Source organism: Convolutriloba macropyga, chromosome 1, assembly GCF_964194025.1.
Source record: "Convolutriloba macropyga chromosome 1, txConMacr16.3, whole genome shotgun sequence".
Taxonomy (NCBI): Eukaryota; Metazoa; Xenacoelomorpha; order Acoela; family Convolutidae; genus Convolutriloba; species Convolutriloba macropyga.
Window position 1 is genome coordinate 6,131,792 of NC_134468.1, and position 27,598 is coordinate 6,159,389.

The window sequence follows — 27,598 nt, forward strand, 5'->3', positions numbered from 1 at the left end:
TCTCCCACTAGATAACTTCACCGGGTCTCAGAAACAGGTTAATCAACCTTGTTATACAAGTTTATCAACTTGTATAACATGAGGGGGGATGTGTTATCTAGTGGGGGGTCCGCTTTTCAATTCCCCTTTAAGTTTCCCCTTTTAGATTTTTTGCTGAAATTTTGAAAGAGTTAATGCTTTTGGTGCCTAATGCTTTGACTATTTTAACCTTAACCTATTTGTCGGCAGACCAAATGTTGCGGTGCAACATTAATTGAATCACTTGCTTAGAAATGCTTTATTATAACGCATTATGCTGAAGAATCTCAAGCTCGAAAAGACCAAGTGAATGTGATAATATCGTTTGAAATTATGAATATTTGGTTTCAGCACGTGGTTAATTATCATTGTTTTCCTCATCTTGCTCGGATTGCATTGAAAGTCAGTGTATCAAATGCTACTGTAAATCGTAACATTGTGTTCTAGATCTTTTCTGAAAGTCTTAGTGTACCTTAGTTTAGATTGTCTTCCCTAATTGACATTTTCTGTGGTGCATACCAAAAATAAGGAAGGATTGATTTGGGCTGTAAAATGTCAACCGTTTCCATGATAATTATTGTCATTTGAATAGTGAAAAAGGAAGAGTAAATGAAACAGAAAAGGACAAAATTTAGAATCTAGGTAAACTTTTTGAAGAAAAAAAATGTGTTTCGAAACTGAAAGCTTGAAATTACTTTTGAAGGCTCCTTGAAAAGATGAGCTATTTCAACTTAAATAGTCATAAGAAATACTAAGATGAATAGCCAAATAAATGGGGATCCAAGAAAACTCTAAAAACAACAGAGTTTTAAAACAATGAGCATCAAAGTAGCATCAAAGTTTCGATTAATGTTGAGATACTTTTTTTATCAATTGTTGTTGAGAGCACGTCGCGCTGTGGAGAGGTGGTGAAAAACAACTCATTTTACGGCACCTGGATAAAAATTCTTTTCTCTCTCCAGAGAGGCTTTAAGGCGACTCGTTTTCTCACGCCTCTACCTCTCTGGTACAGATTAGAAGTTAATCCAAACATGACTTCCTATTGAAATCAATGAAAAAAAATAAACAATCATAAGCAGATTTTTTGAAAAAAAAGGTTCACGCTGAAAAATGTATATTGTTCGAATTGTAAAATTAGAAGCTTTATAGTAGGCATAAGGAGCACGAGAAGCTCAAAAACATCATAATCGATCATTCCAGCAAGTCACTAAAAGTTGCTCTGTTAAATCTTTTTTAAATCTCAAGATTGCAAAAAGAACAGCTGAATAGCCAACTGGTAACTTTTGAGAAATTCCAGTGAGTCAATCTTTCCTCTCGCGCAATTTATCCCCAAATTACCTCATTATTTGGCTTTCAACGTTCGATATAGGTTATTTTTTTTATAATTTTTGCAACTTTAATCAAAAACTCGGAATTTTACTGAAAACACATACAGTTTTTTTCCAATTCAAATTTCAACGGTATGTGGTTGTGCAGATTTTCAAGATTTCATGCAAATCATGATATCAGAGAAACAGAACTTTCACGGCATCGATTTATCAATTTTTTTTGTTTTCTAAAATTTTGAAAATTTCGAAATCTGTTAGAATGAAATACAGGCCAATAATGAACAATTTTATTTTTTAACCATTAACATGTGTTGCGATACCTGCTTACAGAATGTTGTGTAAATATTGAACCAACTTTTCAAATATCGCTCTAAATTTTGAAATTGAAACCCCAAATTTCAAAAAAAAATTGCGTTTTGTGGAAATGAGTGACACCAGTTGTCACCAGTTTCGTTATTCACAACCATTTTCAACAACGGCATATATTCAAGTGAAACGTGAAAATGATTTATTTATATCGTGCAAAAGTGTCACCTCATGTAACTATTTTTTTTTGGTAAAAGGTACGCCGTTTCCACAACTTTGAAGATGCAAATAGCTTAAAAACTTAACCACCCAACTTTTATTTGTAATAACTAGATACTCAATTCAAAATAATCATGCCTGCGAAAATGATGTGTAATTGCGAAACTGATAATTTTCCACTTAATTTGCATTTAGCTTTGAGAGGAAAATTTCTGAAAACAATCATCAATTGGGCTTTCTTGCATTTCAATCTTAATGTCAATATCTTAGTTGCTTGGAACAACTTAGTTATAGTTTCGAAACCAATGACTTATGGCGTTAAAATTAGTGCATAAAATAGTTCCTAGTTTTAACCCTAGCCCCATAAACACGATTTGGGAAAAGTGAGTGATCTTACTTTCACTTTCGAATCAAATTTGAACTGAGTTAGCCTAGTGTAACTCGTTTCCACGCACGATTGCAATTCTAACTTTAAAGAGGCCCGCTAATTTTTTGACACAACATTTCGACCAAAGATTCCATGTGTTATATTGTGAAGAGTTTTGAGAAAATGAGAAGAAACGACACGGAAATATAACACAGCCATCTTTCTTAATTTTTTTTTAATTCTGATACTCAACTATTTAATAGTTTAAATTTTTAGAATTTAATAGATAAAAACTTTTGTTTAATAGATTCAATAGTATTTAAAATGAAAAGTTTAGGCCGTTCAAGAAATTTGATTAAAAAGAATTTTTCACTGATGGCGCTATGGTTATTTACACTCCCTTTTTCTTGAGCCAGTAACTAGTTCACTTAACTAGTTGATGCTCGTGTTAACATTGCACAATTTTAAGGTTTGGAAGTTATTTGAAAATTTTTTGTGCAGCTTTAACAAATAAAAATGTAACCTCAAAAAGAAGGAATAGAATTCCGTTTGAGGCACGAATTTTGAGGATAGTAGATAACAGCAGCTGGGTTATTAGAAACTTCAGCTTTTATGACTCCAATATGTATATATAATTTCCGACCCTATGAGCAGGGATTAAGAACAACTCTAGGTTGAAGTACAATACAACGGACAAAAAATGAGGAGTGAGGAGGTCAACCTTATGAAAGGTCAATATACAACATCAATGGGTTGTCTCAGAAGTCACTAAACTTTTTAAAAACTCTAAGGGCCCCCCTAACGAATTGCTGGTTGCTCTTTTTCATCTAAATGACCAAAATTTTGATAGTCAAGCTGATTGTAATTGAATTTTAAATAGTTTTATATCTGGGTTCTACGGTTGCTCCTTTTTCACGTTTTTGCCAAATACTGGTTTTCATAGATTTTTCGGAGCATTTGTAAATTTAAAAAAATGGGGTATGAAATCGAGTTGAAGTCTTTTTTCGAACTTTTACATTACTTTTGTGGAATAAAAGGGAGACATTGTTCTTTTCAGCAGATAACGCATTCACGTGTCAGTGTCTGTAGGAAAACAGTATATTGCAAAATGCGAGCTTATACTAACAGCAATTTCAGCTAGATTGCACAATTACAAAAGTACAGCACCTGCTTTTAATTGAACAAAAGTAGTGCGAACAATTATAATGTGAAAAAAGAGTGCATCCATTTCGATTCTAACCATTTTCATTCTTTTCGTACGTCATTAAATATAAATTGAAATTCTTTGAGTCTCAATTTTTTTTTATTCCATAATTGAACTCTGCTGCCATTCAACTGTATGATAGTTCTTTTTAAACTAGTATTTTGAAGTAGATTTAATTAATAAAATCAAGTTAACAAAATTAGCAATTAAATAGTAGTAAATTTTCTTGAATACTTATTCACCTACAAAGCCCGTCATGAGCAAAAATTTTCCAAAAATAGATTTGAATTGAACGAATAACTTTACAGCAATCTGTTATTAAACCAAAATTACAAACAAGACGTTTATATCATTTGTTTCGTCATTCTAAAAGACGTCTTATTTATTTTTACTTTCCCGAAATATTTTGTTTGCAAAACAATTGAATCTTTTGTGGGAAGTGGGTTTGATTGTTATTTGAAATTTTAATTAATGGAAAATATCAACACCAAAATTTTGCCCACTGCTTTGCCCAATATACAAGGACGAAAAGCCTTTCAGGCACCAAATAAGGAGTCCTTATCCCTTAATTGCTACATTTTCACAGTCTGTCAAACACAAGGTAATACAAATTGATTTCAAATACGTATAATCGAGAATTTAACCTCATTGATATATTAGACAATGTCTTGCGCTACATTCGATCTAGTGCGATGAAAAATAGCTGAAAAGGCTGCTTGAAAAATAATTAATAATTGCTACTTAGAAACATTTGTAGATAGATTAGATTTCAAAGAAACTGTGCTTAAAATAAATTGTATTCTGTAGTCAACAATATCACGAGTTAATCACTCATTTACACTCAATCATTTGACTACAGAGAGACCACTATTGGGCCAAAGATCGGTTCTCAAGTTTCTTTGAGGATTAGATAAAGTTACAGTTTTAATTCAAAAACGCTTGAAATTCTTTAAAATAGTTTGAAACTTAAAAAAAGAAATGGAGAGAAATCTACAAACAAGAGTTTCGAAAATTTAACTAACACTATTTAAATACTTTTGCGATTCATGACCTCCCACAAACATAGCAGATAGAAGATTATGACAAAAATAATTGGATTGCCTGTCTAAGAACTAAGAAATTACTTGCATCTTGCAATATCGACGTGTAGAAAACTCGCAGACAATGAAGAAACTTTTTTTGCAGGAACCTCAACTGAAAATTTGTTCAGCAGCTTATTGTCCCCAAATGTTGCATTTTTTGCACTTTCGGTTAGCTGACTACACCTTTTTCAAAATTTTGAAAATTGTGACTTGGCGACTCAATGGCATTTTTCCCTCCAGATGTTTTGATCATTAGTTTTGCCAGCTCATTAAAATGTTGCTCGGTACCTGAATACATTCTGTTTTTTTTTCTCGACTGTGCCTAACACTATTAATTTTTTTCTGAAAAAAATTCTAATTAATCTGTTTCTTACAGTCAGTTCGATTCAATTTATCTACAGTTCTTGATCCGTAGACGAAAACACCATACTGGACAACTGGTTGCACTTATAATTTGTACGCTCTAATGAACTGATTTATAGTCATTACTCTAACTAGTCTGTGAAAAATTATTGGAAAATTGCTCAGTTTGTTTTCTACATTTGTTATGTGTTCATTCAAGCTCAATTCAGCATCAACTTGTACGCCAAGATACTTGAAACTTTCAACAGTTGAAGATACCATCTCGTGCATTGTCAGTTTTTTTTCTATACTTGTTCGGACTTTGACATCGAGAAAACCATGCTGTTTCTTATATTCGTACAAAGATTTCATGGATTGTCTGAGAGCCAATCAGAGGTTGCTGTTTAAATTTTCTGAGGACTATTATCAACATTCGATATAAGACAATGTGTTTTATAGGCTGAATCAGCATAGAAGAAAAATTTGGAGTTTTTGAATAGTTTTTAGATCATTGATGTACTGTATGAACTTTAGGGGCCTCAATTAGAGCCTCGGAAAACTCCGTATTTCAGAAATTTTTTTATAATGTATTTCCTTGACTTGATGTGTATTGCATACGCCTTTTCAGATAAGACTCGAAGATTACCAACAGATGTTCCCTTATTCTATTGAATCTACATTTTTGAACAATTTCTATGATCTGCAGTATCAAAAGATTTTTATGAGATCGAGATTTGTGCACTTGGTAGAATTATTTACGTCCAAAATATGATGTTCTTCGATCAAAATTGTTGCACAGTCTACGGTACTTTTGTCTCTCCGAAAGTCAAACTGTTGTTTTGACAGAATAGAGAAATTTTCAAGGAAACATATCAGTCTATCAAATAACAGTCTTTTTGTATTTTTTGCTGAGTGCTCGTACTAACAGTATCGGCCTGTAGTTCGTTAGATCATTATCCTTGTAATATGGTAATTCAAATTCCAGAAGCTTTGGTGGTCACATGACACTTAAAAAAAATTTATTAAATGGGGTTAGTTTCACATTTTAACAATTTAATTTGGGGTTAGGAACGTTCTGCTATTCGAAGTTTTATGTATTGTTAATTTTGACCGCCGATCGATATCTTTTGCGAGGTGCAAAAGTATTAGAACTGAAAGCCCTTGGAAGTTTGAATTGAGCGTTGCAAAGATTTTTTGTTGCAAACAAAAAAATGTTATTACGAAAATGACAATCCAAAACCCGATCCCTCAAAACTTTTTTTTTCAGGAAAATTTGAGGCATTCAATTTTTAAAATTGCCAAGCATTTTCCATCTTTTCTCTAAAATAGTGTAAACGTTTTTGTCCTTTTTTGGTCAGATATTCTTTTTTTATCTTTTGCAGTGTTTTAAGATCGATGAATGTTTAGTGGATCTACGAGATACAAATGAACTAATGTTATATATATATATATATATATATATATATATATATATATATAAATATATATATATATATATATATATATATATATATATATATATATATATATTATATATATATATATTATATATATATATATATATAATATATATATATATATATATATATATATATATATATATATATATATATAATATATATATATATATATATATATACATATATATATATATATATATATATATATATATATAATATACATATGCAAATGAGGTTCCATGCCTAAGGCTTCAAAAAATGATTGATGAATGAAGATTTTGAAGCATTTTTGAAAATAAATGACATATCCAGCTTCTTCTTATAGCCTATTTTCAGTGCGCAAAAACAGCAAAACTATATTGTTTAATTTTTCATAGCTCAATTCTGCTTCGCTGGACAATTTTACCATGACGTCTTTGCTATCAAAGGAAAAAAAATTATGAAAATTTGAAACCTTCTTTCTCATTTCTATTTGTCCATAGAAATTGAAGGCAGAGAAAATTGCCGTGATCCAATTGACTGCGTAATAAGCATAATTAGCGTAATAGGCTGGGGAAAATGATGGATGAAAGCAAATCTTGAAGCAGTTTAATCTTTAAGTATAAGAGTTGATTTATCTGATTTAACAAAATATTTTCGATACTTTTTTTATGCTGCAAAAAAACAAGTGTAATTCTATCATCTTTTCATTTCAAAACCTAAATCGACAATCGAAACTGAGTTAGTGTGTTTACTCTGATTGCCAGAACGCCCAAAAAATTCGAATACAAAAGTTTTTTCAGAGTTGCTCAATTTTGAAATTCTCTAATGCCAAAATAACTAACACAAAGGGCTATTGTACAAAAACTGAGTCCATTCAAAGTTGTACATGAAACCTGAACAAATTTTTAATAAAATGAATACAGAAAATTCGGTGTGAAAACAATATAAGAAGTACTGTAAACTAAAAAGCAAAAAACGGTTGAAAGCTTAATTGAGAGCTTATCAACTGCAAATTGAGAGCTTAAAAATTTTAAACCTTATTTTGCATATTTTAGTTTTCTGTATAAAAGATTGAAAATCAAATCATTAGAAAGTCTGAATGCACAAAAAATAGCAAAAGTTAAACATTTGCAACTTTAGTTTCCTAATACAAGCAGTGAACAATTAGGAGATTTTTTACTGGTATTGTATAAGAAAGACTGTTTTGTTCGTGTTATGAGAAATGTGCTCACGACTTTGGTTGAAAAATATTTCCTAAATTTTTTTTAAATTTTTTTATGCTCAATTTTAAAATGGAGTTCACAAATGCATGAAAACCGTGACGCATGGAATAAACAAGTAGATGTCAATAGTCCAAAGAGATATCCTTTGAAAGCTATAACTTATGATAGGAAGAAGTTGTCTGTAAGTTATGTTTTGCGTACTTTTCATGCGCCAAGAGAAGTGTAAAAAAGTGAGTGTCATACTCTCAAATTGAAATCTTAGAAACGGTTATAAAAAAGCTTCATACGTTAAAAGTTTTATTTCAGCTTTCAAAAAGGTAACCAGTAACAGAATCTCAGGTTACATGATCAAGAGAAATGCTGTTTTCTAGATAGTGAAAACGTGAAGTGGTGAAAAATCAGTTTCATTTCTTTTGTGAAGTAATTTTTGTATTCTTTTTTATATTACTGAAATTTAAGTTGAACGACAAATATTATATTATTATTATACAATTGAATTTCGATTACTGAAGAGACAGACGCCAACTGGACAAAATTTTGTTTTCTTGATGACTTATATTGCAGTGATTCAGTGATTGGATTGGTTTTCACAGATTTTCGGTGTGATAAAAAAATGAAAGACGTCTTTATTGTAAACAAATAAAATGCATTATACATCGTCGAGCATTTTGTTCTCTCTCCAACAAAAATTATGTTATTAAATTGAACAAACGAAACAACTTAATGTCTTTTGATCATTCAAAGCCACAAATTGAATAAAATTCCAAAAAAGCTGATCTTTGCATAATTTTCGTTTTAATAAATTCAATTTTGGGAATTTTGCATATTTTGACTAGAAAGAATTTTTTACTCTTTTTCATTTGTCATAAAAATGTTTATCAAAATTTTAGTGAAAATGGACTCAATTTCTAACGGTTTTGTGAGTGACGTAGTTTTAAAGGCTTCTAAAGTGTCGTAAGAGACTTAATAATTTTTGATTCGATAGCAGCAGTAATTTTCTGTTTTCAAACCAAATTGCCATATTTTGAGGATTTTTGCAAATACTGAAACATGAAAATTTTGCTTACAATTGCAAAACTTGATAGAATTTTTCGGACAATGCATCTAAATATTTTTGAAAGCAATGTTTACTTCCTCAGGATTTATTGCAATCGCTAATTAAGATTCCTGAAGTGCCAATTTGTCAGAGATACCATCGGTACATGCTTTCAAAGCCGAGAAATCTAGTTTCCATATTTTTTACCTCTCCATCATAATAACCTACAAAACTTGCCCAATCATGTCAAGTTTTTTTGCCAAGCTTTCCGCCCTATAAGCTACAATGTGTAAAGCCATTAATTTTTTCACAGATACTTAGGGCGGATCTTGAAATGAAGAATGTTTGAGAAAATTGTGTATTTTACCTGAATTTTAATTATAATTTTCTATATAGAGACAATAATTACGTGAAATTTGAATACTTTAAATCTTTAAGTGGGTTTCGAATCACAGTCTTTAAAAGTTTTAACTGGTTTTCGCTTAATTGATGGTTGGCAATTCTCGCCTAATGGAAACAAAAATTGGTACTGACTAATCGAGCTTCCACCTAATACCTAATTGCCGTGGGGCAAAAAAACGGTAGTTGAACTAAAACTCGTTGTCTCTACCGTGCTTTCTTCTTCACACGCGTCAAGTTAACGTATGTATTTACTGCTATTACGAATTTTTTTTATCGGTTGTTTACAAATGGTTCTCAAAGTCCATTCTTCGTCATTAAAAAATCTAGCTTTCTGTTTGGTCAGTAAAAATTTTTTGAATTGCAGCGCAGGATATCTTCTATATTTTACTTAAATCAATATTCAACAAATATGGTCTGCATCGAGACTATTTTTGCATGCAGTTATGATTCTTTTATCATTTTTGATATTCAAATTTGAATAGGATGTTCGAACCATGGAATCAGACAGTATAAAATAAAAATGAAGTCGATAACGCATCATTGAGTTTAGCTATTGTCAATAAAACCAACTGAGCACATACAACCCAACCCGTCTGAAGGATTATCAAAGCATCATCTCCTACCACTATATCTTTATGGTCCAGGGCAAATTTTTCCTCTATTCTTTCCTTGACCTTCTTTAAAATTGTAGGGCATATTGATGCTTGGCCTATAAACACAAAAGTTCAGGCGAAATGCTGCCAGTAGACCTCCAAAACATTAACACACATAATTGATGTTCCTACCGTATTTTCAGCTTTTAGAATTTAAATGAAGAAGCTGGCCACACCCCTCATCAGCCATCCAGACTAGTCTTATCAATAATTTAAGATTAGTTAGGGTGCTCGCTCATACTTGCAAAAATTAAGAATTTTTTTCCCGGAGGAGTTTGGAGCAATTGAATTGGCCACAAACGTATTCAGTCAACCATTTCTTTTTCATTAATAAAGGATGAATTCTGAGAATGAAATATTTTATTGCTAACATCAAAAATAAAAATGAAGTGAGTTGAGCATTGGCGTTAAAAAGTGCAAAAATATATCAGCATACAGCTCCAATTTTTCACTGAAGATGACATCAAACTGAAAACTGCTTGTGTGCGTTTTAAAACATGCTGAGACATGATTTCTTATTGATAAGTTGAAAGTTGTATCTGCTAGTTGCTAAAATATCGTTCTTAAAAAATCGCTATAACTAGGAGCAAAAACCCTGTAAAAGTTTAGGGTCTTAAAAGTTGAGCAACCGTCAGTTGACAATATTAAAAAAAATCTGTTTTACTATTCATTTTCGATTTGTCAGTGAGCTTTCCAGTGTATTTTAAAAGAACTACTAATATGCTAGCAAATAATAATCTTTGCTTCCACTTCAATACTAATGAAACAAAGTAAGTAAATAAATAAGAAACAAAAAAACTGAATTTTATATTGAAATTATGATCTTTAATTTTTGTTTGGCATGATTTATTTTCCCGTTTTTCGGTACAGAATTTGCCGAGCGTCAATATCTTCTGATCGCAAATAGTGTTTCCCGTTTTTGACAGATGGTTATGCCTGCCTTTCAAAAACTACCAAGAATGAGTTCAACTTGTCAACAAACGGTTGCGACACTTTGAAAATACTTTTCACGTCATAACTCCAAGGAAACTATGGAGATTAACTCTAAATTTTAACAATTTTCTGTGGACCTGTAGGTCAGTCCCCACTAATGAAAACTTGCATATTAATTTTATTAGATCGTATTTTCATTTGTTTGGTTTTTTTTTGTTTTAACTATGAGTTTTATGACTTTATTATAACATGTTTTTCTTTGAATACTTTCTGTTTTTTGACTTCTTATCTTTAGTTTGGTTTTTCTTAAGTCTTATCTCATTGTCGCAGAATTATCATTTTTCTTTGAAGATGCAAGGACCCTCAACTGAAACAACATAAACTGTTTTCGAAATTCTCTTGTCGTTATTGCTTTTAACATTTTCTTCTCGATTTTTTCTATTGAATTTGTGGTGTTTTCTTGTATTTAATGTTATTTTGAAGTTTTTAGAATTCTTGACAAGTCTCAGGATTCTTTTAGGATTCTTGACAAGTCTCAGTATTTTCCTGGCATTCCACAAAAAGATGAAAATTTTTAATGATTCCCGTTGAAAAAAAAGTTCAATGACGTTTTTACTAGGAATATTTGTTAAAATTTCGTTATTATTCTGTATCTTTTATTCTTTTTCAACTCGCGTTATCGCAATATTGAAGGCCATTTTCTCATCAAAGTTCCATTAGTCCATTATTGACGAAACTAATTGACGTTCAAATGAGTTTCAATGAACAAAATTTTTGTTTTCAGGGAATAATTACTGGTTTTTACGGTTTTTACACTATGTTTTCGTAAACTAAAGATTAATTTTGAAGTTTTACCTGCATTTGTTGCTTTTTGTTTTTGTATAACTTAGCCTCCTTAAAAAAACGTGCAAGAGGCTCCCATGGAGTACTGGGTGAATCTATTCAAGGTTTTGATTTGATACCCAATTGTTGTTATCACTTCAAAAATGTTACTTCAAAAAATGCGAGAATTTTTGAAGAGTTTAAGAGTTTAACACTTTTATGAGGCATGTTTCTGTGGACGTGTAGGTCAGTTCTCAGTATTGAGAGCTCTCATATGATTTCAACTGAAACGAAAGTTCGTCTGAATGGCAGTTTTATATTTAGATATAGGTGTTATCAATTTGGTTCTCTTTAGATTTTTGTCGCAATATCAGAACAGCAGTTTTCATTGAGGTAAAAAAATTAACTGTTATTTCATAAAGTTTTATCAATATCTCATAGTTTTAATGGCTTAAACAGTTTCGTTTTGCATCACTTCTCTTTTGAGTTTTTGGTTTTTGCCATCATCTGTTGTCCTTTTTGTAACAATTAAAATTAAGCTGATTAGCAAATAGTCCGTATTGCTTCTTGGATTCCTAAAAAATAAAAAAATACCATTTTTAAGCCTTCTCATTGCAAGTTTAAAGTTCAATGGCTTTGATGCTACGAAATTTTTTACAAATCTAAAGGAACAGTTTATAAACTCGTATTTGTTGATATGTTTGAGATCATAAAAAGGAATCTTTGGCAGATATTTTTGGTGATAAAAGGATAAAAATTTACGATGATTTTTATTTTATAAGTTTTTATAATTGCTTCGACCATTTTCTCTAGCAGTTTTTTTAATTGAATTTCGGCTTTCGTTGTTCTGTTGTAATCGTAAGTATTATTCTGATTAAACAAACGTGTCAATAGAATCCCATTGAGATGAAAAGAAATTTTTTAAGACCATCAGCTGAGCGTTAATGGTTTCAATGATTTCGATATTAATTTTTTTCCAAAACATTGGAATGTTTTTGAACTTTTCCCTCTTGATTATTTAACAATTTGCAACTAAGTCTCGTCAATGACAGATCTCATTCACTTTTCTGTAATGTAACGTTCAACTTCTAATTTCACTTTTGCGTTATAACCTACTTATCTGTTGTGGCATTAAGTATTCTGATGAAATATTTGGGAGTGCCCAATAATTGTTTTTTTTGCTGTCTTCTAATATGTTCCCTTTTTTCACAGGTCCAATTGATTTTCCAATGAGACTCAATATTCAATTCTTGGTTTTCTTTAACTAAAACAGTCTAAACAATAGCTGGAATAATAGAATTAAAAGAATAAAATTTTAATAGAATTAAAAGCTTATGATCTTAATAGCTTCTGATCTTAATATCTTAATAGCTTAAACTAAAACAGTCTAAACAATAGCTTATGATCTTATTAGCTTATGATCTTAATATCTTAATAGCCTAAACTAAAACAGTCTAAACAATAGCTGGATTAATAGAATTAAAAGAATAAAATTTTAATAGAATTAAAAGCTTATGATCTTAATAGCTTCTATGGTTTGTGTTTGGGTAAAAAGTTTCATAAATATTTGAGTTTTTATATTTTTGTTGTTGTTGTTTTATAGTCCTATGCATAATTTAGTCTAACTAAAGACACAAATAGTTTATTGAGAAGTTGATTGTCAGAGTTTTGTTTAGTTAAAAACTAAAGGTTTTTCAATTTGCAACTTATTTGGTAAAACATCCATATTTTGGTCTTTTTTCAATTTTGTCATACATCATAAATTAATTTGGTGCAGTAAATTTGTTATACGATGTACTTAATTTAATTTAGTGTACTTATTCCTGAAGGGCATGTGTATAAGTCAATGTTATTTCACATGCTAGTCTGTTATTCCCATCTCCCGTAGCGGGAAATTATTGTTCATATTTGTTGTGACTTCTGTAATACCAGTTGCCTTAATACTCACTCTTTTAGTTTTGCACTTCGCGAACAGTTGCCTAATTTAACTGATTCTTCATTAACTGTCTTAGTAGTCAAGTAAAGTAGACAAGTAATTACCAAGCGATTCGCTAAGCGGATTTATTTAGAAATTGTGTAAAGCGCAATCGCCGCGCAAGTTAGGATATAAAACATAATCGTCACTCGCGACTCAAGATTAAGTACGCAATCTCACTTGCGTACGACATGGCGCAGTCAGCAACTCAGAAGCGGACCCCACTCGGCATTGAGCCATTTTGGGATAAACCTAGTGCAGACCCTCCGTTGAAATGGGAAAAGTGGCAGATGCAGTCCAAGTTAGCTCTTCTTGCGAAGGAAAATATTACACTGGACATATTGTTGGAACCAAAACCCGAAACAGTACAACTACCACTTGAACCTATCTATGAGATACGATAACAGGATCATCGGCACAATCGGAGAGGGAAAGATTGGCGAGGAACGCTCAATCAAAAATGAACTGGGAGAATCGGTGTCAGAGACAACTGGAGATAGGAGTAATGTGTGGAGATAAAGCGTGGGCACAGGCCGATCGAAAGACTGTGTCAATGCTATATCTCAGTTTGGGCACCGAAGGACGTCGAATTGTTTTGTAGCAGAAACCCATACCTCAAGATGGACATTCTAACAACAGCAGAACTTTGGACAATCATGGAATCAGCATTTATTTGTCAGCGCAATATCACATTTGATAGGTACGTACTTCTCACTACAAAACAGACAAGAGGAGAGTCTATCGAACATTTCTTTGGACAATTGAAAGAACTTTCTGAAAATTGTGAACTCGGGAATCAAGAAGATACTCTTATCAGAGATTTATTTATTGCGAATATGTTAGATCCGGATATCCAAAAAAAATTGCTGCGAGAAACTCTAGAACCAGCTCAAGCATTACGTTTGGCAATAAATATGGAATTAGGTCAATGAAATCAACTACAAATTACAAACTCGCAACCTGCTCCACAGGTTAACGCAGTAATTTCCCAACGACCTTCTCGACCACCGAGTCAACGGCCGACTACATCTAGTTTCACTCGACCACCAAATCAACTCTGCAGAAACTGTGGTTTAACTTGGTCAGCAAATCATAAAGTCAAGTGTATTGCGAGAGGCAAGATTTGCAATAACTGTGGTTTACAAAATCATTTTTCGCGAGTGTGCAGGAAACCGAAGTCATCATCAAATAAACCTATCCCATCTAATGTTAACTCTGTTGAAGAAACTTCAACTGATCAGACAGCAATTGCCATACAAAATATGAATTATAACCCACAATGCGAGTCAGATTACGATAGCTCAGCTGATAATATGGTCGCCAGCATCGCAAGTAACGCAATACAGATTGAACCAAAGAACACCATCTTGCAAATTGGTAATACCCAAGTAGGACTCCTCATTGATTCAGGCAGTGTATGCAGTATTTTACCCGAGTCTCTTGCTGCGAAAATAGAGGAAAATTCTCCCCTTGCTCGATGGTTGATGATAGCGCCTCCCCAGGAACTCAAAACATTTTCAAACGAACCCATAACCGAGACGGGTATGATACAGGCACCAATTGCGAGCAATGGATGGCGACTTGAAGAAGCTGAATTTGTGGTGGTCCGTGACGGGCTAAAACCACTAGTTGGTAGAGACTTGTTTGACGCTCTCGGAATCTCAGTAACTCAAACCCCAAAATATGAAGGTAGTATGGTCAACACTATCACATCCCAATGTCCATTTAAAACACGTATTGCAAAACAATTTCCTCAACTTATTACACGTATTGGTCGCTCAAAAATACACATTGTTAAATCCAAATTCAATAGAAATTTTCAACCAAAACATCAAAAGGGCAGAAGAGTACCCATTAATTTACAAGAACGAGTAAATAATGAAATTAAAAACCTTCTTGAAGAAAGACATATAGAAAAATTGAATAACTGTTCTGATCAATATTTTATTTCACCTATTGTAATCACAGTTAAACGTGATCAAACAATAAAGTTAGCATTGGATTCCAAAACTCTTAATAAATCAATACACAAGAATAAATATCAGATGCCAAATATTGAAACACTTATGGATTCCATATCACAAATAATAACAAACTACAAAACAGAACCAGTGGATAAAATATACTTCACTACTATAGATCTTAAATATGCGTACAGCCAACTAAATCTTCACCCTGAAACTGCTAAACACTGTAATTTCAATATTGTAAGTGGTGACATGACAGGCACATATCGTTTCAAAACGGGATTTTATGGTCTTACTGACATGCCTGCCGAGTTTCAGAAGGCAATGGATTACACTTTGATTGGCCTCAAAAATACATTTTGTTTTCTAGACGACATCTTTATTGTAAGTAAAGGTTCTGAAGATGATCACTTACAACTTGTATTAGATTGCCTTAAGAAACTGGACGCGGATAATCTCCGAATTAACCTTCCTAAATGCCATTTTGCGAAGCAAAAAATTTCCTGGTTAGGATATAATATAACTCAATCTGGGATATCACCACTCGAATCTAAAACATCCTCTATTATGTCATTAAAACCACCTAATACACTTAAAAAATTACGTTCATTTCTCGGTTCAGTCCACTATATTAGTAAATTTATTCCCAATTTAGCTCAACTCTGGCATCCTTTAAGACCTCCTCTTTGTAAGTCAACTAAATACATTTGGACTGACGCTCATACTCTACATTTTAATGCCATAAAAACTCGAATAGCAAATCAAACAGAAAACATTCACTATAACCTCCAACTCGAAACACGAGTCAAATGTGATGCTTCTCGCTCCGGATTGGGAGCAGCACTAGAACAATTAACAGTTGATGGTTGGAAGCCGATCTCTTTTGCAAGATTTTTAAATAGTAGTGAAGAACGTTATAGTATTAACGAATTGGAACTTCTTGGTTTGGTATGGTCCATAGAATATTTAAAAAATTATTTGTATGGTAAAGAGTTTACTATTATCACTGATCATCGCGCATTACTTTCTATTTTAAAAGAACATCGATCAAATAAAAGTTACAATAGTAGGTTATCACGATGGGTTGATCGTCTTTTGCCTTATCAATTCTCAATAGAGCATCTGCCCGGCGCGAAGATGGGACTAGTTGATTACATCTCTCGATATCCATATCAACCAGCAAAAAGTATTTCAAAATATGATGAGGAATTTTTAGTCGCAACATTATCAAGCATACACTCTGATGCTCAATTACTTCAACAAAAACACAACATTTTAGCTCATTCATTTTAGCTCTTAATAAATTATATATTGATATTGATGGTGAAAATAAAAATTCCACCACTAATACTGAACAAGTTTTAAATATAGATTATGTCAAACCAAATCCTCAAACAAAAGTTGACGAATTATTCGCTCCGCGAAACAATAGTTTAAAATTATTCTCAAAACAAAATTCTAACTTTGACATAAAGTCCGCTCAGCGTTTACGCTTAACAAATGTTAGTTCAAATCTCGCGGCGCGAAAATACAACTCTCACGTAACCTCCCTTAAATTCAATAATCAGTATAGTAAACACGCCTCGCGCGTACACTTAACTCAAAATATTAAATCACTCGCGGATCAAAAGTATAACCCGATTTTTAATCCCACTTATAGTATTAATTGTACTAGTGCACATGATCAGCGAGTACATTTAACTCAAAATGAATCAGTATTCGCACATACATATCCTACTTCAAAAGTAAACACTTACAAATTAATTTATACCAATTCTGATCTCGCATCGCGAGTACGCTTTTCATTGAACAAATTAACACTCGCAAGGCATAATACTTTATTAAACACTCAAAAGATTAGATTGCATTCTTCAGATGCCTCTTTTGCAAAGCAAGTTACTAAATACCAAATTCATTCTAAATTTGCGTCACATAGTCTACCAATTACAATTAAACCTCTGCAAATTGAGTCTCAAATGCTTGTAGAAACAAGAAAAGCGTCACCCGCTTACCAAAATACTCTTAAATTTGCTTCAATAGGTCATTCTCACTTGTCAATCAAAAATCAGTCTCAAATTCCTACCTTATTTAGTAATCCAAACTCAAATACTTTAAATAACCCACGTGTTCAATTATCAAACTACAAACAAGTGCTTTTTGCCCAAACTCAACCTGAAATTCAGTTGTCTTCCTCTTTGTCAATCAATTTAATTGAAAAAACTCAACTCTTATCAACAATGAGTCAACAAGCTTCATCTCTAAAGGGAAAATCCATCTCATCCCAAACAACAAGAGCTTCGCCCGCGTATCATTTACGGATAATGCAACAAGCACGCCACGCAGATCATCATCTCACTCTAATCTAAGCACCCCACTCACGGATAGCCCTCAAGTGGTGTCTTTTGAGAAAGTGGTGGGCAAGGTGTTCAACAGAGGGCTAATCACATCCCTAACAAGCAAGGATGCAGTTCTGAAGGAGGTATGGATTGCATAATCAGGGGAGATGAAGAACGATTAAAGGCCCTCAACCCGTATCTCCATAGCTATTGGCGGGACCTTCATGTGAATAGCGGATGTGTTTGTATGGACGAGAAGGTAGCCATACCGAACGCGCTCAAAGATGCACTCATTGAAGATTTGCATACGAGTCACCCAGGTAGCTGGGGGATGGTATGTATGGCTCAGCACTGCTGGTGGCCATACATGAATCGTGATTTGCTCGTCAAAGCAATAGAGTGCAAATCTTGAAATACTATCGGTAAAAATTTAAAATCTGTTATTCCCGCAAAACAATTTAAAGCACATACACCATGTATAGTTCCGAACCAAGAAATACATATAGATTTTGCAGGACCTATTAATAACGAAAAAGAACATGAAATATACATTTTAACTTGTATTGATAGATTTTCAAAATATCCTTCTGCAGAATTAGTTGATAATGCAAATGCATCGAATGTAATAAAATTTTTAGATAATTATTTACAAATTCATGGAGTTCCTCGTTCCTTAAGAATAGACCAAGCTCGTTGTCTTATAGGTAACCAAGTAAAAAAATTTTGTATGAAAAATAATATCACATTAATACCAGCTCCGGTGAATGACCATCGTGCAATAGGACTAGTTGAAAGACTTATTGGTACTATTAAACAACGCTTAGCATGTATAAAAGAAGCAAATAAAGAATTAAATTCGCTCACCATTAAAGCAGCATTAAAATCAATTATATACCAGCTTCGCATATGTAAACATAAAACAACTAAGCTTTCGCCATTCGAATCTCACTTTGGGCGCAAAGCCAATACACCGCTTAGTAACATAAGTGCTCAACCAAAGTCATCTGATCTAAGTTATCAAAAAATTTTGAATCATTATTTAGATGAAGAAACAGTAACTCCTAATGAATTGTTGAAGGAGGACCACTGGGGTAATAGCCGTAGCGACGATGAAATCGAGCGCAACATGTGCAAGGCAACAAAGGACGCTACCACACGTGAACGTCTAGCAACAGACAACGAATCCCGTTTCCTTCGCACCACAAAAGCCCATCGTCCACTACCTCTAAAAGAACACGCCGTACAGTTGAACATTGCTCGGAAGAAACATCTCCATAAAAGATCCAAGAAAAATCTTCATGGACTGTACGAGGTGTTGGCTCCAGGATCTGTGGTACAAAAGACTGATCAATATACTTCTGTCATTCGCGAACCGGCGAAAGTGGAAGTAACAGTGCGCAATGGTGACATTGCCAAATTTGGTACTCGAGAAGATCGGAAAACGAAATTTACAGAATATTTTAACCGTAGAGGACCCCGCACGCATGAGAAGACAACTGAGGCTAAGATACTTAGCCACATAAAAGAGTCCACGCGCATACAAAAGGGAGATCGGAAGATGAAGCATTGCAAGCGAGAAACTGGAAGCGGTGTCTCATCAAATAAATCAAACATTGCTCGTGCAATGCTGGTACGTATGCCCAAAAATCCGGAAAATTTCGCTCCCCAAGTTTTACCCGAAACTCCCGAGGTTGCTCCCGAACAGCAAATCATAACTGGAGAAATATTGATTGCACCCCCTCCTACAAATAACCAACCAGAATTAATCTTGCCATCTACATCGGCTCCAGCAATAGCATTACAACAAATACCGATAAGAGCAACAAAACGGACTAGAAAAAGTCCTAAATATTATGGATACGATAAAGAAGACTCGTCTGGTGACTCTACTAATTCGTGCCCCCCTAACTTTGCTCCACCCCGCAGGAAACGACGCGTAGGAGATATTGAATCGATACAACCTTCAGTTGTACAAACAATTGTAGACAGAGCATCGCGGGTTGAACCCATAGAAAATGACTTCCCATCGCCTATCATAGGATAGGTATCACCAAAAGGTCCTCGTATACGACCAGCGGATCACAGTACATCAAATGAGCTCATAAATGATGAAGAAGACTTGTGAAAACTTTGAGTAATTAAAACTTGATACATTATTATTTATGACTAGCTATGATAACCAGTACATATATTGTTGATACTATTTAACCGGTGAATAAGTATTAATATTATTCATATTGTTATTAAAATTTTATTTTACGCAATTTTAATTTTTATTGAAGCGGGAGAAATGTCATACATCATAAATTAATTTAGTGCAGTAAATTTATTATACGATATACTTAATTTAATTTAGTGTACTTATTCCTGAAGGGCATGTGTATGAGTCAATGTTATTTCACATGCTAGTCTGTTATTCCCATCTCCCGTAGCGGGAAATTATTGTTCATATTTGTTCTGACTTCTGTAATACCAGTTGCCTTAATACTCACTCTTTTAGTTTTGCACTTCGCGAACAGTTGCCTAATTTAACTTATTCTTCATTAACTGTCTTACTAGTCAAGTAAAGTAGACATGTAATTACCAAGCGATTCGCTAAGCGGATTTATTTAGAAATTGTGTAAAGCGCACTCGCCGCGCAAGTTAGGATATAAAACATAATCGTCACTCGCGACTCAAGATTAAGTACGCAATCTCATTTGCGTACGACAAATTTATTGCCAAGTCTTATTAGGAACAAATCTCTGATATTCTTTTGTAGTTAAGGACAAGTGAATTTGTGTAGTTTAGGTTTTATCTGATAGTATTTTGAATTTGTCACTTTAGTTCTTTTAAAATTACTACATAGTGTTTACTGAAAGTAATGTTTTTGTTTTCGTTTTTTTTTGTTTTTGAGATTTTGTTTTTTGTATTGTCTCTTAGTCTTATTAATGGCAAGTCGTCTGCATGGACGCTCTACATACGATGACACTCTAAAGGGCCTTTAATTTTTTAATTCATTAAGTTTTTCTTGTACAGATTTTTTAAACTCGAGTATCTACTTTCGAACATCTTTTCATTTGGTAGACAATTATTAAGTCAAAAATACAAAAGAGTGGGGTCGGAACATGTGATAACTTTTACTACTGAGTTTTTTGTTTTAATCAATGATTAAATTGGAACGGTTCATTAGGATTGAGTGAGCTGGTGTGACAATTCATTCAGAACAAGGATGGCCAGTGCTCTCAGCTTCACGGAAGCAACCATGGCAGTGTTTGTTCAATGTGCGACAGGAGGATATGTTCAATTAGTCAATAAAAACAACAAAAATGCGTTAAAAACTGACAATCGAAAATTGTGTAAAAAGTCAAAAAAAAGTTATATCAAGCGAAGTCAGTCAAAATCATTTGCAACTTTGACTTCCGGCTGTATAAAAAAGCATGACAGTATAACATCTTGACAACTAAATCAATTTAATTAAAACCTTTTTGACCACAATATTACGTCTCACCGCTTTCTTTTGACGGTTTCAACCCAAATTAACAGGTTTCAATTTCATCAATGAAATATATCAAAACCCAGCGGATCAGCACTGTTCTCCAAGTTCAAAAGTTTTTCTGGGCTGTTCCCTTCAGCCTCGAGCTACTCACAATGACAAAAAGCTTGAATTACGTCTCTTTCAAGACGTTCAAAGCTGACGTGTATGCGTATTTCTGGGTGCTCAGTGTTGTTTACAAGTAGCCTCAGAAAACATTTGTCTGAAACGACCCAAGTATCTTGAAATAAAGATCGCTAACTCTCAGCTTTAAATTAGTTGTCGGTTTTCAGGGATTTTGTTTGATGATAAAAATTTGCTTTTAAACTAATTTGTTGGCTTTTGAGAGTTAAATCAGTTCATTTAAAAACAATGCTTTCTTTAAAAGGCATTATTTTACAGAGCTCTTAGTTTTATTGTATTCCTATGAGCAATAGCTATTAACTAAATTTTTGATTGCGTATAAAAGCAATTTTACCGTTTTTTTTTTTACTAATTTTCCAGATTTCATCAAAGCAGCAAAGATTTTAAATTTCAAAGTTTCTTTTGTGTATCTTAATTATGCAATTGTTTATGTTTTAGGTGAGCAGTACTTGATGCTTGGAAAAGTGAAAGACATCATAGGAGACAAAGTAGACATTTGGCTATTCTACCCATCTCAGGACACTCCCTGGACATTTTTAAAACCCCAGGAAGAGGACATTGTGAGACTAGCAATCCGCCAGTTGATCTGTGTGATCGACAAGGCATTTGTGATGGAGAGACAGAGAAGGTTGACTGTGAATGAAACTGTATACAACTCTGCTTTAGTCTTCATCAGTCCAGACCTCAGTTTGATGAAAATTACAAAGTCACTATCTGATATTTCTAGTGATACCTCTTCAAAATAATTAGTTCAAAACCGATTCCTCACAACCTACGTTGATTTTAATCTAATTATAGTTAGCATCCTTTCACCGTTATAATGGTACAAATAAAAATTGACCAGTGAAATTCCAGAAATGCTGATAATGAAAGGTTAGAGGTGGGATTATCCATTACGCTTATTACCTAGGTAATAATAACTAGGTAGTAACTATACTACCAATAAGGGATAGTCTACCTGAGTCTATGTGAATCATTATAAGTACATATAGTGATACCTGTTCAAAATGAGAGCTCACCGGCCCTCTACCGGCAGATCGTGACATATGTTTTTTTAAACTAAATTGTGACTATCAAATAATATTAAAATACATGCCAATTTTTGTCTTTTTTAAAGCAAAAATTGTCTTTTATCTATACTACTATAAAAAGACTACACCTTTTATAGTAGTATAAATTGTCCTTAAGGAACGATCACAACTTTCGTTGAGCTATAGAACCCGCTATCAGTCAAAAAATACAAAATAGTGTATCAAAACAGGATAAAGAAAAAGAAATTTCGTTCACGGGGTAATGAAAACGGTTCCGAAAAATTATATTAATATTTATAACATTTATAGTTTTAGATATTAGAATATGAAGATATTTAATTGTTTAAATTTATACATTTTTTCATTTTTTTAAACTATTTATTAAAACCAGATGGCTAAGTTTAGAAATTAAAAACCACTGATATTTTAATACTTTATACAAACTTTGTGGTACGATTAAAAAAAATCTGGGTTCTTCCTATTATAGCCCTCCCCCATCTTATTGGTCATACAACTTATAGCCTCCCGATCATGGTAATTATACCATAATGGGGTGTCTATAATTTTGTGGGGAGTGGAGGTATTGTAAGTGAAAAGACCCAGGATTCCGTTCTCCACAAACCACAAAAACAAATTGTGATGCAACTAATAGAGAATAAGAAGCTGCTTTAACAGCTTCTCAAAATTCCATTGGACAACAGAAAGAGTTGTCCAATGGAATTTTGAGGTTTGAAATTTTATGAACATTTGACTGATTTAATGATCATATACAAAAACTGAAGCAATTATTAAAGCAAGCGTGTTGTCTTTTTTGTGCAAAATTTTGGCTCTTTGAGTTTTTGAGTGGCTTTTACGCCTTCGATTTTTTTTTGTTTTAGGTAATCTAAACGTCTCTCTCATTCGTAATGTCAGAAGCTGAACCTAAATGGCGACAGTTCATTGGTAAAATTCAATTGAAATATTTTTTTCTATTTTTGGTGGCTGTAGTGGTAAAAAAATAACCTCGAATGACTTCATTTGAGGACCCCCTTTGTTAGTTTAGTAACCATACATTTGGTGTGTGGAAAACCCCAATCCATGGCTGAAGCAGGCTGCAATATATGCGAGCTTCCATTAGTCGTCCGAGAGCAATTCCTCCGAACTTAGCCGACTTCTTTTGTTGATTCAAATAAGTTTCTTTAGCCCCCATTATTTAATATTGACGGGATTAAAAAAAACTAGAAAGTGTTGGCGAATATTTTTCAAAATCCGATGAGGTCTAGTGTTACTTTTACTTCCTATAAAAGCATTCTGGAATTTAAACTTGATTTAAACTTGTTTTTTTTACTAATTTAACTCGATAATCCTTTAAAGTTCATTATTTGTTTTTTGTTAATTTTTTTTCAAATAATCTACTTGGTTTATTATGTGGAACAATTAATAGTTTTTAAATTACTGACAGGAAATGCAAAGATAATTTTGGTCCAATCCTGGGTTTTTGAAAAAGCAAAACTTTTCGAATTGTAACGGGGCACTGGCTTTTTAAATGTTTAATACGGACTAAAATAGCTTAACATCAAAGCTCAAATGCCATTTACGATCAAATGAGACCCAACAAACGTTGTAAATTCAGTGAAGAACTATTTGTTTTATGGCGTTAACTCTTGTTTTATGGCTTTTACTCTCTTTGTGTTTGCGTTGAAGAAAATAGTGACATTTTGTATTTCGACATTTTGTATGGGTGGTTGTGTTGTAGTCTTATGACTTCGTCTCACTAATGACAGGTCTTGTTGATTTCACAAGGAGTTACAATCTGTTTTTTCAGTAAATATTTAGTGAAAGAATAAGAGAACTCTTCTGGTTAATATGACTTTCGAAAGTATTTAATTTCAAAAAATACAGAAGTTTGAGTTTTGCCGCTTTTCTATTAATGTCATTTTAATGTCTATCGAATTAAAATTTATTCCACACAGCGGCCAATTATGCCAAAAAAACGTTCAAATTGTTGATAATTTTTTATCGGGTCTGAATTAAAGAAAACTTGGTAGCGTTGAGCAGACGATTGTTTGAAGAATTTCAAGTCTTCGATTGCACTATAACAATTCAGTTGCACTTTCTAAACATTTTCTAATGAGTGCTTTTTAAAACGCATTATTTTTTCATATTACTCGTTGGGTAAACTGAGGCTTAACTATAGCACTTTTGGATTGGGTTAGTAACGACTTTTGTGTTTTTTATTGAGAACAAATTGCTTTCAAATCTGTTCATTTGTTGTTCATAAGAATTAACTATCAATTGATTTCATCAAGTGACGAATTGGATAAGATTTCATTAGGGTGAAGATAAAAAAGGAATTGAATTTCTCCCATCATAGTTTACAATCAGCTTTAGCCAATCAACTTTGCTAAAAAGTTTAATCAAAGCCAGTTGAGAAAAGATGAAATTGTAAAAGATTTCAGGCTTTTCAATTTGATATAATAGTAGTGATGAGTTAAATAAGATGCTAAAGTAATTTAACTCGTTAAGTAATTTTATCTAGTATTATCACTGTTGAATACAACCAATTTGATAAAATTTGACAGAATTCATTCAGATACGAATCGAAAGGTAATCAGCATTGATTTCGGGGAGAATTAAAATCTAATTTTATGGAAAGGAAGGAAATGCCCCTAATTGAACCATCAACGATGTAATTCAGTTTTCAATCTGTAATTTGATAAGAAAAAGATATTGAGTTTCTCCAAATCACCGAATAGAGTTCAAACTACCGGGTCAAGAAAGTAAATATTTGTTACTTCTTTATGATCAATACTATGCAACAGCTATAATCCTATGTCGAGATGCCCGTTCGAAATCACCCGTGATCAAAATAATCCAGGCCAGAAATTGGTATGATAGAAATTACAGGCTCGTTTTCAGCAGGTGCTCCTCGGTGTAATTCGAAGCTACCTCGCCCCCTGCTTTTCAAGCACCTCAACTTGTAAACGCAATACTAATTTCAGCATTTCATAATCAGACCGTTCCAGACCTTAATTACGTATGATCAGATCCATCCAGACGATAATCACCCATGATCAGCCCTTAGCTCCTTCAAAATTGTTGGCACGTTCATGTCCCCGTTCAAAAATAGCAATGATCAGATTTTGACTGGCTCAAAAAACTGGCGTGTTTTTCCTCCTTCAGGATTTTATGAGTGCGTTTTTGCCTCTACATTTTTGGGTGCATTTTTGATTCGACCGAAAAATTGGGTGCGATTTTGGTGCCCTCAAAATTATCTATGATCAATAATATGCCACACAAAAGATGAGTGCATTTTTAGAATTCGCCGCTATAAACCGCATATCTTATAAAAATTAACCGCTAAATTCACCGCAAATCGTCAGAAAATTTACCGTTCTCAGGAGTCGTAGGAATACTTGCAAAAATTGCGGTGAATGCGGTAAGAAAATTCTCAGTATTCTTTGTTGAAGGGTAATTCTAGTGCAAATCTAGAAAAATGTGTTTTTCATCAAATTGTTTTGTAATAGCTAATGTGACTTGGATAAGACCCATGATGAGGGTAGCGAAATTTCCTAGGGCAAAACATCAACAATACAGTAAAAAAATAAAATTTGATTTAATTTGTCCCATTCAATACGGGATAGACTTCGTCACCTCAGATAAAAAGCTCACAAAAGTTCATCAAAATTGTTTTGCTAATAGTTTTGGAGATATTAGTTCTCATCCTAACTGTTCAGAAAACAATGAAGATAATGATGGTGTGGTTTTAAAAATGCAAAATTTATTGACCACAACTTTATTGACCAAAATGCAAAATTTATTTTTAACTATTCTACAGATTTCTACTGTAACCTTAATGAAAATCAGAGGCAAAGTAAAAACAAGTGTTTCGCCTGAAGAGCTGTCTGAAAGTTAGAAAACAGTTGTAGGCAATTTTTTGGCTTTGTGAATGCCTCACTCGCACCGCAAGGTTCATTTTCATAGATATGACAGCGAAAAAATACATTACCCTTAGTTTCGCCTGAGCAATTGAGTTTTAGGAAAAAATTTGATAAATAGAAATGTGTTCTGGTTCACTTATTTAACAACTTTATTCTAAAACGAGAGTTTTTTCAATCGGATCTGATACTTGTCAAACCTAACAAGAAATCAACGTAAGATTTGCATTTATATGTGGGTCTTCATCTATCTTGCCTCGGGAGAAACTTAGTTCTTCATATTCTAATTTCCGAGTGTTGGGGGTTCTATGCGGGCGCAACTACTGCGAAAATGGACCAGTACTTTATTCGAACCAGCATCTCTTACTTAGCATAGCTCAGGCCTAGTGTGCTACCCATTTAAACCAATTGGTGCTTAGATCTCGAGCTGGAGCTTGGGCATCTCTTATAACCCGTTCTCACGTTACTTCTTGTTCCTCAAGGCTTCATTTTTCAGCCAAAAGTACACTGAACAAGTAGAGCTTCTTACGAAACTATATCAAGCTGACCCTTTGCACAATTTGCATTAGATTGTTCTGTCTCACCTTCTAACACCGAGATTTTGAAGTTCTTTCTATTGGAATGTCAGTTTCCTCAGTCGTATCAAAGAGTGATTCAAACAAAGTCAAACTTAACGTGGGTGCCGTACAGTGAAATTGGATTATGAAACTGCAGATTTTTTAATCTAGCCTGGTTGCCAAAAGCTGAAACATTTTTTTCCGTTTATGGAAGTTTAATTCTTCACGTGGCTCAAGGAGTTTTGCAAGTCATATAATTATTTCTTAGTACTTAATTTGCTGTTTTGTTGTACGGCTTTCTTTTGTTAGAGTTTATGCCCCCTTTTTTGCGAGAGCGCTGCTGAATTCTCCTATCGTTGTTTCATATAATTTGCTTTTTTGTCTAGTTTTTGTTGGAGATGGAATTTGGACCTCATTTCTTGCTAAGGCTTTGCTTATTTCTCTTATAGTTGGTTGTTCGTTTAAAATTTGCTGATTTTTGCTTAGTTTTTTTAAAGATGGAGCATGGGCCTGATCTTTTGCTCGTGCGCGGCTACGTTCTCTAATAGTTGTTGATGTTTAACTCCGCTGTAGTCAGTCCCCAGCCCGCTTGACAAAGAGAAGAGAACACACCCAGAATATACTAGAAAACTCTAAAAAAAAATTAGGTGTTTCAACTTGCTCTGATATTACAGTAGCTTTTTCATCAGTTCTCTTGCTCGACACGTAATATGATTGCCCTTCACTTTAATTATCTATGCAGGAATTTTCGCTCGACTGAAAAGACCGACTTAAATGGGA

The 27,598-nt window shown here is 33.3% G+C and overlaps 1 protein-coding gene across 1 annotated transcript; it reads left to right on the plus strand.

Moving 5' to 3' along the window:
• Positions 1–3,446: 3,446 nt before the first annotated feature.
• LOC142345005 (uncharacterized) lies at positions 3,447–22,144 on the plus strand. The gene is made up of 2 exons (XM_075397092.1): positions 3,447–4,043; positions 21,752–22,144. The coding sequence occupies exons 1-2, from the start codon at positions 3,914–3,916 to the stop codon at positions 22,057–22,059; spliced, it is 438 nt and encodes a 145-aa protein (XP_075253207.1). The 5' UTR covers positions 3,447–3,913; the 3' UTR covers positions 22,060–22,144.
• The last annotated feature ends 5,454 nt before the right edge of the window (positions 22,145–27,598 follow it).

Excerpts from the sequence above, each read along its gene's own strand:
- LOC142345005 (XM_075397092.1), top strand. The coding sequence starts at position 3,914 with ATGGAAAATATCAACACCAAAATTTTGCCCACTGCTTTGCCCAATATA. Across the intron at positions 4,044-21,751 it reads CACAGTCTGTCAAACACAAG|GTGAGCAGTACTTGATGCTT; the intron begins GTAATACAAATT and ends TTTATGTTTTAG.